The sequence below is a fragment of the Anser cygnoides genome, chromosome 1 (genome assembly GCF_040182565.1).
Source record: "Anser cygnoides isolate HZ-2024a breed goose chromosome 1, Taihu_goose_T2T_genome, whole genome shotgun sequence".
In the NCBI taxonomy this organism is placed as follows: domain Eukaryota; kingdom Metazoa; phylum Chordata; class Aves; order Anseriformes; family Anatidae; genus Anser; species Anser cygnoides.
The window spans coordinates 14,630,508-14,648,525 of record NC_089873.1 but is presented as its reverse complement, the minus strand read 5'-3'; the positions used below and the strand labels follow the sequence as shown (position 1 = coordinate 14,648,525).

The following is an 18,018-nucleotide window of genomic DNA, read 5'->3' as shown; positions in this document are numbered from 1 at the left end:
CATCAAATCTGACCTGTGAGTTCAGGTTAATTTTGAAACTGTTCTATAACTTGGACTTTCAGGCAAAACACAGGCAGTGAATGAAACACAGTGTCTAGCATGTTTATAGGTACCATCATCAGGCATTTTATTTGCATTTTTTATTTTTTCTAGTAAAGTGAAGAAAAAAGGAAATGAAATTTTTAAGAAAGTGGTTAAGTGTAACGTCATACCTGTAACTGCTACGTTGCAGAAGTGAAGCTCAGTTTTGGTTTAACAGAGGAGTTGCACAGTTTCAAAGTTGTATGCCATGGCAGAATTTTGTATGGAAAGTTACACTGCGTAATTCTTTACCTTGCCCTAGTTCAACTTTGAACTTCTGTCAGGCTACATCTAATCTTCTTCTGCTAGGTCTCCTCTGCATTCATAGAATTAATGTGTCCTGTTTGAAAATTCATTTCAGATGAAAATACACTTCACAATCCAGTTTTCCTGAATCCTTACAATATTAAAACACACATGCTTTGTGGTAGGTTTTTGCTGTTTTATTAAATCACACATAACTTAATAAGAGAACCTTAAAATGGAATTTTATGTTTAAAAAGAAAAAACAGTAGAAGTAAAAGCGTTTTTAAGCTGTTGTAGAACGTAGAACTTATTTTGAACTGTGAATATTAAAATGTGTCTGATGGTAGAACAGGAATCAAAACTAAAATGCCTTTTTAAATAAGATTTTCCTTCCCAGGAGTCATTTCCTACCTGCATTGCTCAGATGGAATTATTTGTATGTATCTAAATCTCCTTTTCTGTTCTATTTAGGAAAATTCCTCCTGCGGCAGACAGCCCCATGCCTTCTCCAGCAGCACACGTCTCCACTCCTTTTCCCGCATCAGTCTTACAACCTTTCAGCAACCCCAGCGCCGTGTATATTCCTTCAACACCTATCAGTTCAAGAATCACTTCTTCTTACATAATGACATCAGCCATGTTATCAAACGCAGCCTTTGTGACGACATCAGATACGAATTCCATTATGTCACACACTACAGCTTTTCCTCATGTGGCTGCGAGCCTAAGTATCATGGACTCAACCTTTAAGGCGCCATCAGCTGTGTCACCAGTGCCAGCAGTCATCCCTTCCCCATCCCACAAGCCATCCAAAACAAAAACCAGCAAATCCTCAAAAGTAAAAGACCTGTCATCTCGTAGCGATGAGTCTTCAAGTAACAAAAAGAAGAAGCCGCAGTCGTCGTCGTCATCATCGTCCTCATTATCTTTGCAGACATCTTCCTCGTCTTCATTTTCAGGGTCCCACAAAAAGAACTGTGTCCTGAACCCCAGTTCAACTTTGAACTCCTATCAGGCTACATCTTCCTATAACAGCATGTCTGTGCACAATACAAATAACGGAACAAGCCCACTCAGTGCCAAATCGGAGCCCTCAGGACGGACTTCATTATCAAGTAGTTCAACAGACTCAGTGAAACATATGAGCATGGTAGTAAGCAGTATTGACTCTTCTAATCTGTCTGTATCTTCTCTTGTGCACCACTCAGGGGACCACTCCCTGGGAGCACACAATGCAGTGTCTTCTCTACCCCTTTCTTTCGACAAATCAGAAGGAAAAAAACGTAAAAACTCTAGTTCTAGTAGCAAAGCCTGTAAAATCACTAAAATGCCTGGTATGAATAGTGTTCATAGAAAGAGCACTGCCAACCTTATTTCTGCGGTGCCAGATCCTACAAGCAGCTCCATCTCTCGACAGGTAAGGGACTCTTCCAGTTTTTTTTTTGAAGGTCGTGGTTGACTTACTTGAAATATGCCATGCATTACGAAAAAGAAAATAAACGTGCACTTCAGATCGTTTTCCATCGAACAGTGTGTTTTCTAGGTTAATACAGAACTGTATTTGTATTTGGTTTGTACCAATCACAGAAACATGCTGGTGGGGGGAAGTTGTTGTGTTTGTGGTTTTTTTTTACTTTTTAAGGTATTTTAATCAGGATTTTTATTCAATCACTGAAGTAGCTATTTGTATTTTTGAAGTAAAACTGAATGTCCAGAACAGATAAATAAGTTTTAGGCACCAATTTCTGATCTTAATTCTCATCTCTCTGAAATAAATCGTATCTCATTTAAAGCAGGAAGATAAGAGTCAGCATTTCAGCTTTTCATTTTCCTGAACTTGTTGCTGACTCATCTTTTAACGTTAATGTGAGTCACCTCATTTGTTTTATGCAAAATGCTTACATCTACCTTTTCCTGTGGGGGAAATCTGAGACGCGTGACCTCAGATGCTGTTTCCTGTTTGAAACTGGGAGAATTAAGAAATTAAGCTCTTAACCAGATGACCTTTAATGGACATTTAGTTATCTTTTTTAGTGTGTGCGTGTTCAGAATATGGAAGTCAGTACAACAGATAAGGGTACAAACTCAGCCTTCGTTGTCACTAACAGTAGAGCTTTGACTTTTCTTTCATTGATGCTGTATAAGGATGGAATTATATGAATTAAATTTTGCTGGAAAAGCTGCCAATACTATCTTTAAAATGATGTACTGTTTAATTTTGCTATTACATGCAATGCTGTGCAGTGCACAGAAAACAAAGCTCAGTCCTGGCCTCTGAAAGACAGAAACAGAGAACAGAATACCTGAGAAATAGCGGATGAGGTACCTTAGGACAATTTTTGGTTGGTTTGTTTCTGAACTGTTGTGAAGCTCATTTCCTGAAGATGTTGTACGTAAAGTGGAACTCAGAACCGGAGCGGGTAACATCTTGGGCAAGGCAATTCACAGGTAATAGCAGACAGAAATGGGTGTGCAAGAAGGGAATGAGCAAACATCATTTGAGTAGTTCAGTAGTTCATGAAAAACTGCTATAGCAGACAGAATGAGGGTGTCAAAGAGATTAAATTGCCCCAAGATAGAGTATCTCAAATGGGAAGACAAAGTAAGTACAGATTGTTAGCTTGGTACAACTGTTGGTAATAGGAAATGGATTGTATCAACTTCTCATGTTACATAAACATATCTGTAGCTGCTGTGGTCTGAAGAAGCCCTACAGATACATGCAATATAAAGAGATATAAGGAGGTCCCAAGTTCAAATTCTGATTCTCTTAGTGATTGCATCTGTTCCTGTGGGACATTCCTGTTCCAGTGTGTGATGTGTTTCAGCACGTTGCATAGTAATGGAAGCAAATGAACCAGAAAGAATCAATCAGAGGTCTTCTCTGAATACATGTTAATGTGTGAGTAATTCACACTAATAACTTTTCCTTAAGGAAATGTTAAATATATGTAATGAGTGTGATGATATGCAGATTTTTAAACAGAATGTTTTTGCATACATATGGATATGTGCATACACATACAGATGTATAGATGTGTGTGTGTATATATATGTAGAAACCATCCCTTTCCTCTCATACTGCTGTCTTTGGAGCTACACCAGCAATCAAATATAGGAGGTAAAGTGAAGTTGATTGTGTTTTAGATGCCTGGCTCACAGCTGGTGACTTTGTGAGAAGGATACTGAATTGTGCTCTATACAAAATGGATTCTTCCTACTGATTATTTGTGCTATAAACAAATGACACTTGTATCCGCTTAAGTACATGCGTCTCATAATATCATGTCCTCTACGTGTGAATATTAAAACTCTAGAGAATACAATACTTGAAATCCCTTTTAAGCTCTGCTGTTTTGACTTGCTGTGTTCCAGAAATGCAGTCACAGTAAAAATTCCACAAAAAAAACCACAGTATTACTTAAAATCATACCCTGTTATAATAAGGCAAACCAAATTAAGAGAGTAAGAACACAGGAAGAAGCTCAAACGACTGGTGGTAGGGTCTGGATTTTTTTTTTGTATTCAAGTCTGGCCCAGACAGGCGGTAACTGAAAGCGTTAACTGTTTGGTTCTGCAGTGTACTGATAAAGAAAAAAAGAATCTGACTCCTGGCCTGACCCTAATGCTTTCAAAATGTTCCCATCGTTAAAGACCCAACACAATTGGCAATCTTTCTTTATTTTCACCGAGTGTTGTAGCTGTTCCGCCTGTCTGCATCACCCTTCAGTTGCGGAGCGCTGCCTTTCCAGCTCCGAGTTCAGAGGCGATGGTGAGGCAGCTCGACACAGACTGCAGGGCTGCAGCTGTGCTGCTCCTCGCCTTGCGTTGTGCCGGCAGTCAATCCAATAGTTGTAGGAGCACGGAATGAAGGAAAGCCTGAGAGGCGCGTTGTGCTCCCTCTCGTGATTCTAGGATCCCAGCAAGTCGATTTCTCAGTGGCTATTTTTGTCATTCAGAAGATGGAGATATATTTGCATTTTGTTGTGCAAGAGTTTCATGAATGTTGCCATGGTGGATGTAGAGGAGAAAGGTTTGCAGGTTTGCCACGGCGTTCTGAATGGCTCAGAAAGATTTTACAAGGCTCTGCGTATCTTTGTCCAAGATTTGCATATTGAAGAAAAGCTTGATACAGCACAGTGCTGCCTGGAGAAGAACAGCTGTGACATGCAAAACAACAATCTGAGAGGGAGCAGGGTAGGCAGAGGCCTGCTCTTTTAATGTTTGTGTGCCATGGGAACTGCCTTCGGAACTGGCTGTAAATAAAAACATTAAACATTTATTCTGGATAGGATGTGAATAGAGAAAACTGAGAGTCTCTGTGAGAAAGGGCAGATATGTATACAGAGACAAAGGCTACTTTGCAGTATATACATGAAGTGGCAAAATAAGAAATGGTGTTGCAGAAGGGAAGGAGAAAACGCTGATGCCGGTGAAAGCCCTGCCAGCCATTGTCTGAGTCCCACGTATCCAGTAGGAAACTCGCCGCTTCATTTCTCATTGCATTTAGAAGACAGGTCCTTGCTGCTTCTCCATCAGCCGGTTAGAGCTGATGTTACCTGAAGTCCCTTGATCATGTGGGTAACTGTTCAGATCCAGTCCTCTGCCATTTTGTAACCAGGGGTCCGTGGTTAATTGTTACCAGCCTTGTAACCTGTGGAGAGTTGCTCCTTTGATCCAACAGCTCTCCCCTTTTGTATTGCAGCGATATCTGCCATATGTTTATGGGGCACTGCAGAAAACCTAAGGCAGACTGCTCTTACAGAGTGCCGTAACCTTTCGAGGATTGAAATACACAGATTGCATATCACAGTGTTTTAATGCAGTACTTTTAAAATCAATGTACACATACTGTTAAATGTGTACTCGTTCCCAAAGACATTCTCTGACCCAGTAAATATATACAACTGGAAAATTAAACCTCCAGAGGTTGATTCTACTGGTTAGTATTTGCTTTATGGAGCAGTGATAAATGAAGACTCTCTATGGAAAAAAATGGAATAGCTTAGGGCATGCTACGGTGCTTGGCCAGTTGCATTAAACCTGAGAACCCCAAGCAGTGGGCAAGGTCCCAAGGGCAAGGGAGGAGTGACCCTGAGTGCTCTGTGCACTGGCTGAGCTGCACCAAGCGAGTTCAGTCACAGACGAGTGCTCCAGTCTAGAGAGGTGGGGTTTTACAACCTAAATTCCACCAGAAGCCATTTCTTACTGTTGTTTTCCTACCTGTAGTAGTATTTATGTGCCTTTTAAAATGTGCTTGTTTAAAATACAGTCTCTGAAAGGTAATTACAATTCTATCTGAAATTGTTGGGTTTTTTACAATAGCAAAATACCTGCGTTCCAAATGCAAAGCAATTAGTGCCACTTTATTCAGGAAAAGGAAGGCCATTACCAGCATCTGCGTTCCACTGACAAATACTCTCAATGCTGCTCAATTAATGTCTTTCAGATTGGAAAAAATAGCAGTGTAGCTTTGTCACAGTCCAGTCCTTCGAGTACATCAAACCCAGTACACAACAGACAAGTAAGTTGCTTTTAAAAAATTACACTTAAATAGTCTATAAATGGTTTTTGAAATATTTAATATTGTAAAACCTTAAAATACAATTTCTTCGTAAATACAGTTCTTTATGGAAGCTTTCTTTCAGTGAACTAATAGATTTTTTTCCTCTCATTTAGGATGTTTTCCTCTGAGATTTATGAATAACAAGTTTTCTGCTTGTTTTTCACCACCTATGCTGTGGTTCAGGTTGGCTTATGCGATGCCCACTGGCTGTTGCTCTGGTGATACAAACTCAGCAGCAGCAGAATCTCTGTCTCCATGGGATCCAGCTAAGCCAACGTGTCTTTTCTATCCAACTTCCGCTGCTGAGCGAGGTGGCATTGCACAGTCCCCAAACTGGCACAGAAGAGCGAGCATTTAAAAATAGGCAAAAACTGAAAGCAGCAAGGGAAGGACAGAAACAGGACAGAGAAGACAGAAGGCTCGGCTGTTCAGAGAAAGTAATCTGAAAGCATAATCTGAATTCCTCCTAGAGTGTATGAAATCCTCAACACTCACGCCATGCCTGTTTATCACAGAGACTGCTGGTCAGATAATGGTAAATTCTGTAATTCGGCCCCTTTGTGAGTACAGGTGTTGGACCTGTCACCCAGCCCTCACCTGGCCAGAGGACTGATAGACTAATTAATTTTTTCATTGTGGCCCGTACTGTTTGACTCTCCAAGCTGGGTAATTTCTCAAGAATTCATTATCAAGATCCTTGGTGTGAAAAAGGTTTCCACCTCACCAAGTTGTAGTCACAAGTAAACAAAAATTCCAGCAGATCTTTGTGTGACCAGTCAGTATTAGAATCCCGTTACGTGGTCTGGCACAGTAGTTACTCCAAATGGCTGTGCTACTTAGTTTTCTGCTATGTAGATGCAGCCAAAGAATTGTGGCTATTGTAGTGAAGAAAACCCACAACTATCTCATCATTAAAGCATATTCTGAGTCACTCGCATCCCGAAATGAACTGTCAAATGGTAAAACAACCCCCTTGGTACTGAATGCAAAGAAGTGTACGTAGGCCAGAACTACGCTGAAGGGAAATAAGTGGAAAGTTTCTTCGTAGCGAAGCACTTGTAGGGGCTGGCATTTTGCTGTGTCAGACACTGCCATCCGACTGCCAGTGACAAACGTGATAAGGCTCTTCTGAAGTGTAAAACTTGCTGCTTTAACCTCCTCCTCCTGTCTGACATAAAATGCACGCTACCAGAGGAGCAAAGCTTGTTGGGATCTGTTGCCTAGATCCCATGGGGAAAACCTAGCAGGACAAGACATCAATTTTGTGGCAGCCGTATATAAATAGAGGCTATTGCTGAGCTTTTCAGCTGCCTGTTTCCATGACTTTATCAAAACCAGAAGTGTTTGCTTGTTCTAAGCCCCACAGACTCTTGATTGTTAAAAATACATTTCTGTCAATTTAGTAACTGAGTATGGAGTTCAGGATAGAAATACAAAAGAAAATGAAGATGTATATTAAGCTTTATGGAACATTTTGTTGCTTGTTTGTAGGTTTTTTTGTGTGTTAACTCTGACACGGGATTTTAGTGTTTGGAACCATGAATAATGACTACCTAGCTAAGATATGCTTGCCACTGTCAAAATCAATCTGAGATGCTTTGCTGACAGCTTTCATCTCCAGTCTGGCAACTGAATAGTCTCTAAACAAACTCTTAGTCCTAAGACGTGCTGTAATATCCCTTTATAAAGGTGTTATTAATTAGGTATCAATAAGTGGATCTCCAAGTGTATGCCGTGGCAGTCAGGTTATTACTGGGGGATCCTGAGCTCTCTTGCTCTTAATATTAGTATTGTTATAACCGTGAGAGGGAGTCCAAGGCAAGGCTCTAGGCAGAGGTGATGTATGTTACCACTCTGGGTTTTACAGTTGGAAAAAACAGGCAAGTTTTCATGAATACAAGCCTGAAAAGCAGAATTGGAACAATTCAGTTTGAAATAGAATTGCAGCCATCAAGCTAAATACGAGTATAGAGCAGCTCCTCTGGACTTCCTCCACTGCGTTAATTGGTCAGGCAATTTGTCAGAGTTGTCTGCTGGAGCAGAGCGGGGAGTTAGGAGGGAGGAAGGCTGCTGTTTCTCAAGAGAAGGGAGAGTGACTATGTGAAAATGAAGCGTTCAGAAAATTGCAGCAGGCCCTAAAACCAGTCTCCTTTGAACCTGTGATTGCCGGTGTGCCGTCATGCTAGGAAAATTGGCTTCCTCGCTCAGCTTCTGGAGGTGTCCAGTCAAAGCTGAGAGGACGTGGTAGTGCTGTGAAAGCCAGCTGCCACCAGTAACCAGGGCTTTTCCATTACTGCTGAGATGTTGTTGCAGGCTAACGCCGGTGGGCAGCTCAGCCCCGTGCAGCCACTTGCCTGCTCTCCCTCAGTGGCGTGGGGGAGAGAATTGGAAGGGTAAGAAGTGAGAAAACTTGGGGGTTGATATTAAGACAGTTGAATAGGTAAACCAAAAGCTGCACACACAAGCAAAGCAAGATAAGAATTCATTCCCTGCATCCCATCAGCAGAGGGATGCCCAGCCATTCCCAGGAAGGCAGCCCTCATCATGCATAACAATTGCTTGGGAAGACAAGTGCCATAATAAGTGTCCTGCCGTCCTCCTCCTCCCGGGTTTTATTGCCGCTCGTGACGCCACATGGTGTGGCATAAGCCTGCGGTTGGTCAGGGGCAGCTGGCCTGGCTGGGTCCCCTGCCACGTTCTTGTGCACCCCCAAGCTATGTGCTGGCCAGGCAGCGTGGGAAGCAGGAAGGGCTCTGCTGTGTGAGCGCTGCTCGGTGACAGCTGGAACATCGCTGTGTTGTCAGCACTGCTTTCCTTACAAATCCAAAGCACAGCACTGTACAAGCCAGTATGAGGAAAGTGAGCTCTTTCCTGGGCAAAACCAGTATGGAGAGAAAGGTGCCCGTGGTTCTTCTGATTTCACAAGAGGAGTTTGTTTTGGTCATTTACTCCGTTTGCTGAGGCACATTATATTCTCAGGTGTTCCTGCCTAGGACTGGCAGACTGTGATGATAACTGTGGTGGGCCACTTCGCTGTCCCCCTTGACGTTAAACTCAACTTAAACTCAGACAAGTTGCTCTCAATTCACATCCAATGTGAACCTTGCTACATCTATTTGAGACCTGAGCAAGGGCCTGTATACATAAAAGCATGTCTGTTTTTCCAACTGTTGTTGCTTTAATTAAAAAACACACTACTTTTCATTACAAAATCTACTTGTGTATTAAAAAGCATTAATGGAACGATAGTTTTACAATCAAATGTTGTGCCTGTTTATGCAAACTATGTATCAAAAGCTTGTTTTCTCCAGACTTTAAACCTTGTTTAAACCTTGCTGTAGGTTGATAACTAATCAAATGTTTTTTTCTTCGTAGTGCTTTTAGGTGCCTTCATGTGTTAATACTTCGAGACCTCAGTATGCGGTGGTTTTTAAATACTGAGTAACTAGATCTTTTTATTAAGGGAAGGTGACAACATGTGTGCTGTATGGGGTTTCATCATGCATGAAAACACGCTGTGCAGGGAAAAAGATCCTTCAAAGTTGTTGTTTAATTGCTGCTCTCTATTTCTAATGCTAAATTCAATCAATGAACATAAGGTTCACCAAAGCTTAGTAAAATCAGATAGTCCCAAAAGGAAATAGTGAGTTTATTCAAAGCAGGTCCTTTTCTTAAAGGTCTTAATGTAATCAGTAAGTAGGGACGGACTTGAAATAGATTCATGGTTTGAGTTCTCTCTCAGATGCAGACGTTGTTAAAGTATTATGGACTGAAAGACATTTTCTGATTCTGAACCTGGCTCTGGTTTTTCTTTTAGAAGACATCAAACCGGACTGGTAGAATAAGGACTCTTCCATAACAAGGAAAAGGAACCAGCCTATAATCTCTAGCTCTCAGCAGCCCTACTCCACAGGGTTTTTCTTTTCTATGTCCTGCAGATGGATTTAACCTTTTATGAATTTGTGGTTTTAAAGAGAATCAAATTTACAGAAAACTGTAATAGTGATTTGTTTAGTTTTTCACTTGTATTTGCCACTGATCTGTGCGTTCTGCTTGGTTATGTTTCATGCCTTTTGAAGCTGTTGGCGTTGCAATGCTCCCTTTGTTTCCTTACCAGAATACAGTGGACATTCCAAAAAAAAAAAAGGAAAAAAAAAAACAGATCATGATCTGAATTTATTTAAAGGACCTCCAAATTTTTTCATTCAATAAAAATTACAGTAATTCTGTATTTAAGCTTGTCCTATGGATAAATATTGAGTGCATTTCTTAGTAATTTGCAAACAGCTGGGGCACTGCAACTTTAGGGACTAATCCTGACTGGTGCTCTTCTACCTACAGCATTTAATGATTTCAGTGGGAATTCCGAGTGTTCAGCATCTTCCAGGATCAGGCTCTTAAGGAATCTATACTTCAATCAATGCATAGAGGATTTTTGCACCAAACTGTGGTTAATGTTATCCGAGGCTCAACACGCGAAACCCCCCTGTCGTGGTGGAGTTCTCGACCCTTAAGATCCCAGTACTTGATAACTTCGGTAAACAGTTTGGCTTTGCAAGGACGGGCGTTGAGCAGATTGGCTTGCATTAATAGAATTGCACTGACAGTGTTTCTTATAGGATTACTGAATAATTTTTTAATAAAATATAGATTTTATAATCAGGAAGCCAATACTAGGTACTGGAACAATAGTACAGAGGAGTTAATTTTTATTTCTACAGTGTTAAAAGTGCACTTATATGCTGGTTTATTTACATCTGGGGGAAAGGCGAGAGACTGCAAATAGGGAGATTATTACTACTTTCTTTTTTAAAAAAAGAAGGCTTAAGGCAAATTTTAAGACTAAAATGTTTAAGCAATTATAAGCAAGGCTAGACCCTTTGAAAAAAGTTTAGAAATATTCTTAAAATAAATTTTTATAGTGTTAATTTTGTAATAATTTATGTTTTGCTATACTTCAGAGCTAACTGACCGTATAGTTTCAGAAACAGTATGAAACTTAGGAAAGTTTAAGCAATGTTTATATTTTTGAAATGTTCTTTGAATTATGTTTTTATTGTACATTTCTTCAGACTGAAAAATGTGTACATATCTTTGTTATTTTTGCACAATTTTTGTCTTGTTCAGTTTTAGGAGCAGTACTATGTTGATTTTTTTAATTTATTTTGAGTTTTAAAACTGCAGGAGTTTAAAAATCTCAGTAACAAAGTCATCCTCTGTAATCGACGAAATGCTATTTCTAGTTGTTGAGGGAAAACGGTGGTTGTGAGATTCAGTGGTTGCTTCTGAGAACTAATGCTAATCAGTGACTGAAGGAGCGATTTCGTAGTTTTAGGAAGCTTTAGCTCTTTCCATGCATCTTTTAATTGGAAAGCTGGAATATGGAGCCTGTCCTTTGAATGCTGCTTTATTTTTTTGTGTCAACTGGCTTACACCTGACAGCATTTCAGGAACGTTCAGCACCAAGTAAAATCCCACAGCCTTTCATCATCAAAGAATCATTATTTAATTACAAGTGTCAAAAAATTCAGCCTGAAAAGCGAAATGGAAGTAAACATTTGAATAAATGGATATAAACTGGACCAGCCTATAATGCATTATTAGTGTAGCATTCACTCGGTAGTTCTTTTTCTTCCCCATTTGCCTGAAAATCTTGTGATTTGTTTCCAGCAATAGAGGCTCAGAAGCTTTGGTTGTTACACATACGCAATGCATAGGCCCGTCAGCCATAAAAAGCGACTTGGATAACTTGTATGCCTTCTTTTGTATCGATGTAACAATTGTAAATAGTGCTGATCGACCTTTGTAGAGAATAGTTTATACAGCATATTCTATTATTGCTGATTCTCAGTGAACTATTGTTTTAAAAAAAAAGAAGAAAAAAAGAAATTTTTCTATTTACACCTTATATTTTGTTATGCTGTTGACCCATGGCACTTTAACAAAACTCTGTGGGTTTTGCATAGCTGGTCAGTCATGGGGTATATTAAATAACTGTTGTTGCACAGAAATGAATTTGCACCTGCTATATTGTGCTTTCCTACTACAGATTTTAGAACCTTTTCCAGAAGACTTTTGAAGAAAGCATGTCCAATCATTCTAAGAAAAAAAAATGCCATACTTGTACAGCCAATTTCTTTTCTACAATCCATATTTTGTAACACTAAGTATTTTCATTCTTTGTCCTGCACCTTTATGTATTAGCAGTATCAAATAGAATTCATTCCATGCTTGTGATAATTGTAAGCAGAATAAATGTCTAAAGTAGGTGTAAATAGTAAATTCTATGGCTTACAGTTTAAAAAAGGAAAAACAGAACAAACATGTATCTGATTGATACTGCCATGGTTCAACACCGGGCCTGGAGATATTCTCTAGTGAGCGATTGTATTTTTTTTTTGCTTTATTATTATTATTTTTTTTTTGTAACATGGCTTTGTAAATAAAATAATTTATATGTTTGTAAGAAACAAATGGGTTTTGTCATTATTTATCTTGGCAAAGCGAAAGGGGTATGTATTGCAAGACTGCCCTTTTTCTTCCCAGAGACTGAAACAGCGTGTGCAGCAGCCAGCTCTGAGAATTCCTAGTTCACAAGGTCTGCCCAGTCCCCTGTACAGGGCTGAATTGCTCTAGGATTGGTTTTGGCATTCGTGTCTAAAATACCTCTGTATGTGTGATGATCAGCCACTGAGGTCTTTGTTCTGATCAATCGTTTTAAAATTCCTTTGCTTAGCTGATTGCATTTTCTTACTCTTTATCAGTGTAAGAACTTTGCCAGAGCTGCTAGATGTGGGATTCGGACTTCAATGGGCAGTGTAAAAATAAAACCAGTCTTTTTGTTTTTATCATTGTTAATTCTAAAAATGCAACTTTTATCTCTAGGCATTAAGATTCTTGTTCTGTGTAAAAGCCCATTCCAATTACAGATCAGATATGACTGAAATTGTTAATTGACTTGTCAGCTCTGCAGAGAGAGAGCATTGCAGGTTTTTCTCTCAAAGCAAACCTCTTCTGCAGGTCTGGAGAAGATGTACGCTTTATGTTTCTTTTATGAAGTACCTGGAAACTCAGTCTTGGAGGTACTGTAGGGAAGAGACACAATTATGGATGATCTTTAAAGCAAGAAATTGAACTGCAAAATGTTTTGGGTTTGGGGGGGTGGAGGGGGGCATGTGTTATGCATACACTCAGAGGAGATAGAAAGCTGTCCTGCAGTACAGGAAACAGAAATAGGAAGAAAATTTTACCTTCTAGGTGAACAGCTTTTTCTGTAATGTATTGCATGATCTTGCATGTGGCAAAAGCTGATTTTAAACTTCCTTTTAGCTGCCCCCAGTGTGTGTCTGAGCTGCTCGTATTTTGATTTTTTTTGAATTTATCATTTTCGGTACGCTGTAGAGAAACCAGGCATCATTTAGTAACAGTAGATACTGAAGTTTCATCTGACAGGGAGTGGTCCCCACGCTGGAGAGACGCGTTCTGTTCACAAGATGATTTGATATTTCTTGCAGCCATTAGAAATGAAGGCTATAACCGAGCAAATGCAATATTGCAGCCGTTAGTTACTAGTTGCTCACCATCATCATCCATGGCCAGCAGTGGTCAAGGACCACTAAAATTATTTCCCAAACGTGACCGAGTCGTTTATTAGCACTTGCAGCTTTGTTGCACTGGCTCACAAGCTGTTCTCTGTTTGGAGTTGGTTCCCCACACCCCTTTTTTGGTTATGCAACAAGTGTTTTGCTTGCAGCAGCACTCTCTTGTATTATCTAACGTGCTTTAAATGCCACCAGTTTCAGAGGTAAGCAGATCACTGAATAAGTTTTGTTACTCATTGCACTCCAGTTCTTATGCTTCTGTTTTTACCAGAGAAATATTGATTTTAGAAGACAGTCATTGCTGTCTGCTAACTGGTATCTGTTTTACTCATCCAAATCTGTCAGAATTCACAATCGGAAGCCAAGCCAAGTACCGATTCCAGAAATACTTGGAGGCGATTCATACAACACAGACTTTTTGAACACAGTGTTTGTTTCATGCAATTTTTAATGCTGTGTTTCCTCTCGAATACCTCTTGAAAGCTACTACTCCAAACAGGTACAGACCTCTTTTAAAACCTAATTTCCTAAGCTGAAGATAAACTGATACCTTAGCAGCGGGTCCTCGTTTGCCCTTCAACCATAGAAGCCGTGGTAGATGGTGAGCGTGCTCTCGTTTCAGTTTAAAATCCGTCACCAGTGACATGGGCTGGATTGCTTTGTGCGTGAGTGTTTTTGTTTATTCTGCTGGCCTGCAGAAATACGAACATCGAGTCTGCATTCAGCTGTCCCCACAGAAGGGAAGCTTTCAGGAAACATCTCCTTTTTAAGGGAAGCTTGCCAGAAATGGATCAGGAGAGATTGACTTTGAGGGTAAAGACAACAGGAGGGATTCCAGGTGGTGCAGAATGTTCAGCAGCCCCTTTGCCGTTTCCCCAGACCTGAAAGATTTGGCTCTGAAGTTCAAGCTAGGTTTGGTTAATGTGGAGCACTTAACAAGGTTAATGTGACATCACATGAGACCAGTTTTTCTGAGAAGCTGCTTGGCATGAACAAAGTATATTTACAGAACTCTACAGGTAAAAAAAACTGTTGGTGTAAATATAATAAATGGCCTGAGGACTAACCCTGCAAGTCCCAGGGCTGTAGCACTCTGTTTCCAGCCTGGCCTCTACCAAGCCAGAGGAAGGAATGGTGACAAAGCATCGCTGCAGAAGAGAAACCATCATCCTTCCCAGTGTTTTGGTGTGCTGTGTCACAATGGAGAGCTCACAGGTCGCTTGAAAAGGATTGCTCAGGCTCAGCTCTTCAGCCTTCCCTGCCACCGATGCAGAATGTATAGGCCCATAGTCATCGGTCTTAGGAACCTCTCAGCATTTGCACAAAACTTGCCCTTCGGGTCAGCTCCACCCTTAAATTGCAGCTATTTGCTTTCACTTTCCTTCAGTTCTCTTATTTTGACCCATAGTCAATTGTTTGGTTGTTTTGTTGTTATTTTTGTTTTGCTTTTTTTGTTTGTTTGTTTGTGACCTTGCCTAGAGTTACTCCTTCCTTGTTAATCAATTTAGGGTTTGTATTTGGACCTTACAGCCTGAGCAGTAACACCAACGCACCAGGCTTCCTTCTTCGTTATTGAGGAGACACCAAGAAGATGCAGAGAGCTGGTTTTCACTTGTGTTGTTTTGCAGAGTGCATCCAAGGCCCGTACAGCTTCACGCTCTGAGCATAGACACTTCCCAAGGGAAATGCTGCATCGGAGCAGGATGCTGGGCTACAGCCCTCCTGTCCTGTGATCCAAATGTGAAGGAAGCGATGGTGGTGATCCACCTCCTCTCTCAGGGACTCACCAAGTAGGGTCATTTTTGAAGAAATGCACCACAGGACCTCCTTAGGGCATTTTCCTAATACCAAACCCTCTTCATTGCCTGGTCTGTGTTATTCATTAACCAACTTTTTCTCCCACTCAGAGCTGGTAACACCCAAGGCCATCTCATTCTACTTTTCACGCTAATAATATATCTTTCTTGGGTAAATATTCCATTAGATTTTTTTTTTTTCTCCTAAGCCTCTCCCTAGAGACATATTGTAGCGTTTCAATAAATTTACCTGCTTTGTACCTGGGACAGCATAGGGTAAGGCAGAGAAATTATTGTCTACGCTAACCAGTCTGAACATCTTTACTCAAAAGGTTGCTAATTGTGTAACAAACCAGAAGGCATTATTTTATAAAACTACCATCCCACTACTAAGGAAGGTGTGGAGAGCTGGGGGTCTGCCTATTCTCACAGGTAACCAGTGACAGGACTAGAGGGAATGGCCTCAAATCACACTGGGAAGGTTCAGGTTGGAAATGAGGAGACATTTCTTCTCAGAAAGAGCAGTCAGGCACTGGGACGGGTTGCCCAGGGAGGTGGTGGAGTCACCGTCCCTGGGGGTGTTCAAGGAGAGGTTGGACGTGGTGCTTAGGGACAGGGTTTAGTGGGTGACCTTGGTGGTAGGGGGGTGGTTGGACCAGATGATCTTGGAGGGCTTTCCCAACCTTAATGATTCTGTGATTCTTCCAAGCAAGCTGCAGATTTGAATGCCATGAGTGAACTGTGAGGTGGGTGGAAAAATCAGCCGGACTGCAGGGCTCGGGGAGGAGGTCCAGCCGGGGGTTGTTAAGAGTAGCGTGCTGCTCTCACAGAAACCCTGTTATGTTCGACGAAGACAAAGGCAGGGTCCTACAGCTGGGTGGGAGACGTAACCCCAAGTCATTGGTCAAGCTGGGTGCCAGCTGGCAAAAAGGCAGCTTTGCAGAAAAAAAAGTGGACAAGCTCAACGCAAGTCAGTAATGGGCCCCAGCAGTGCTGAAAGCCAACCCCACACCGGGCCACATGAGTGAGAATGCGGGCAGGGGGTTGGGAACAGAGTGTCTCCTGCTACGGCACTCGTGAGACTCCGTCTGCAGAGCTGCCTCCAGGTTGGGCCGCCACAGCACAAAATGCAGTGTGCGTGCCGAGGTGAGCCCAGTGGAGCGCTACCAAGATGATCAGTAGCTGGAGCATGTGACGGAGATGCTGAAAAATGATTTGTTCAGTTCTAAGGTAAGATTAAGAGGGGGAGAGTTAAACTGCTTCTTCAGCTACATAAAGGGTGAGTGCCAAGAAGATGGAGCCAGACTCTTCATGGTGGTGCACAACAAAAGAAGCAATAAGCATAAGGTACAGCAATGGGAATTAAACGCAAGGGAAAAAAAAAAAAAGGCCTTTGCAGCATAGACAAACAGTATAAGAGGGACCAATAGGTGTTGTGGAATCATCTCAGAGACTGTAAGAACGACTAGACAAGGAGGTGAATGACCTGATCTCAGCTTTGAAGTTAGTCCCAGGTTTGTTTGGTTTTTGTTTGTTTGGGGGGGGGGGAGGAGTTGGGGTGAGTTTTTCTGGGGGGAGGAGGTGACCCAACGATCTCCAGAGGGCCATTCCAACCTAAATTATTCTGCCACTCTATACAGTAAAAATAATAACAATAATGATAATAATAATGATGATGATGATAATAATCAATACATAAAATTATCAAATAAATGAGTTCTGGCTCTTGAGATTATTAATACCCAGAAACTTAGCATTTCTGCTATTAAGCACTTTCCTCTGTAAATGTAGTGTCCTCTGAAGAGGCATTCACTGGGATCTTGGAAGTCCTTGAAGAAGAGCAGAGGAAAACACTGCATGCAATGAAAGGGTAGAGTGGAGCTTTTCCAGAGCATCTACAGGAACAGCACAGCCCGTTCACTACAGCTCCCCCTGTGCTTGCTGATGCCCCTGGTGAGAAGGAGCAGCGGCAGGTGAAGCACCCAGCGTTAACAAGCTCTTGCTCGGTGTGGCCACAGAAAGCACATGGTACACCTGGGCATCTTTCCCAGCCCCTTTCTTATTGCTCCTGTCTCATTCCACAGCCCTAGACTTCTGTCTTCTACAACCTGATTTGGAAAAACGTGTCCATCACTTTGTTTCCTCAGCAAGCCAAATACTTCTGCAACCAGCTTCATGTCTGACCTGCAGTCCCCGTTCCTCTTCATTAAATCTTTAATATTCTTGGGAGTCTATCTAGTCCTTTGCAGTTAGGTAGGTTTAATTTATTAGTCATGTTTTGCAAAAGGCTCACCTTCTGTTACAGCAGATATTAAATCTTTTAACCAAATTCAGTTTTAAATAACCAGGACATTTTAAACACACAAAAATAGATGTGAGCCTTGCAGTTGTGATTAAAACTTAATTAGCGGTGTTGCTATAATGGAACCAGAAAACTTTCAGATGTTTTGTCAAATCCTGTTGTTCTTAGTCACCAGAAATTTAATTCGGCATACAATAGTCCATATGAACTTCTTGGATATTATCCTAAATTATCACACATTTAGAACCCTCATTTAGCAGATAATATCACATGAACTGTGGATAATAAATCCCCTACATGATGTATTATCGGAACATTTTTCAAGGAAATAAATTGTGCTTTCTTAACAGTGAAATGAATTTTAAAAATACATACATTCCTAGTAATAAATCTAATTGTGGTTTGCTCTTAGTGATTTTTGGAACC

General features: G+C 41.0%; 1 protein-coding gene across 9 annotated transcripts in view; it reads left to right on the top strand.

The window, feature by feature from the left end:
• ATXN7L1 (ataxin 7 like 1) overlaps positions 1-16,678 on the top strand; it is a 120,073-nt gene extending 103,395 nt beyond the window's left edge. For 6 of the 9 annotated variants that reach the window (XM_066989244.1, XM_066989059.1, XM_066989315.1 and 3 more), the window contains 3 exons: positions 799-1,744; positions 5,777-5,851; positions 10,235-16,678. In XM_066989244.1, the coding sequence (XP_066845345.1) occupies positions 799-1,744; positions 5,777-5,851; positions 10,235-10,294 (1,081 nt within the window). In that variant the 3' untranslated portion in view covers positions 10,295-16,678. Of the gene's footprint in view, positions 1-798; positions 1,745-5,776; positions 5,852-6,006 lie in introns of all 9 variants that reach the window. The other 3 variants (XM_066989098.1, XM_066989143.1, XM_066989177.1) reach the window with 3 other exon arrangements.
• The last annotated feature ends 1,340 nt before the right edge of the window (positions 16,679-18,018 follow it).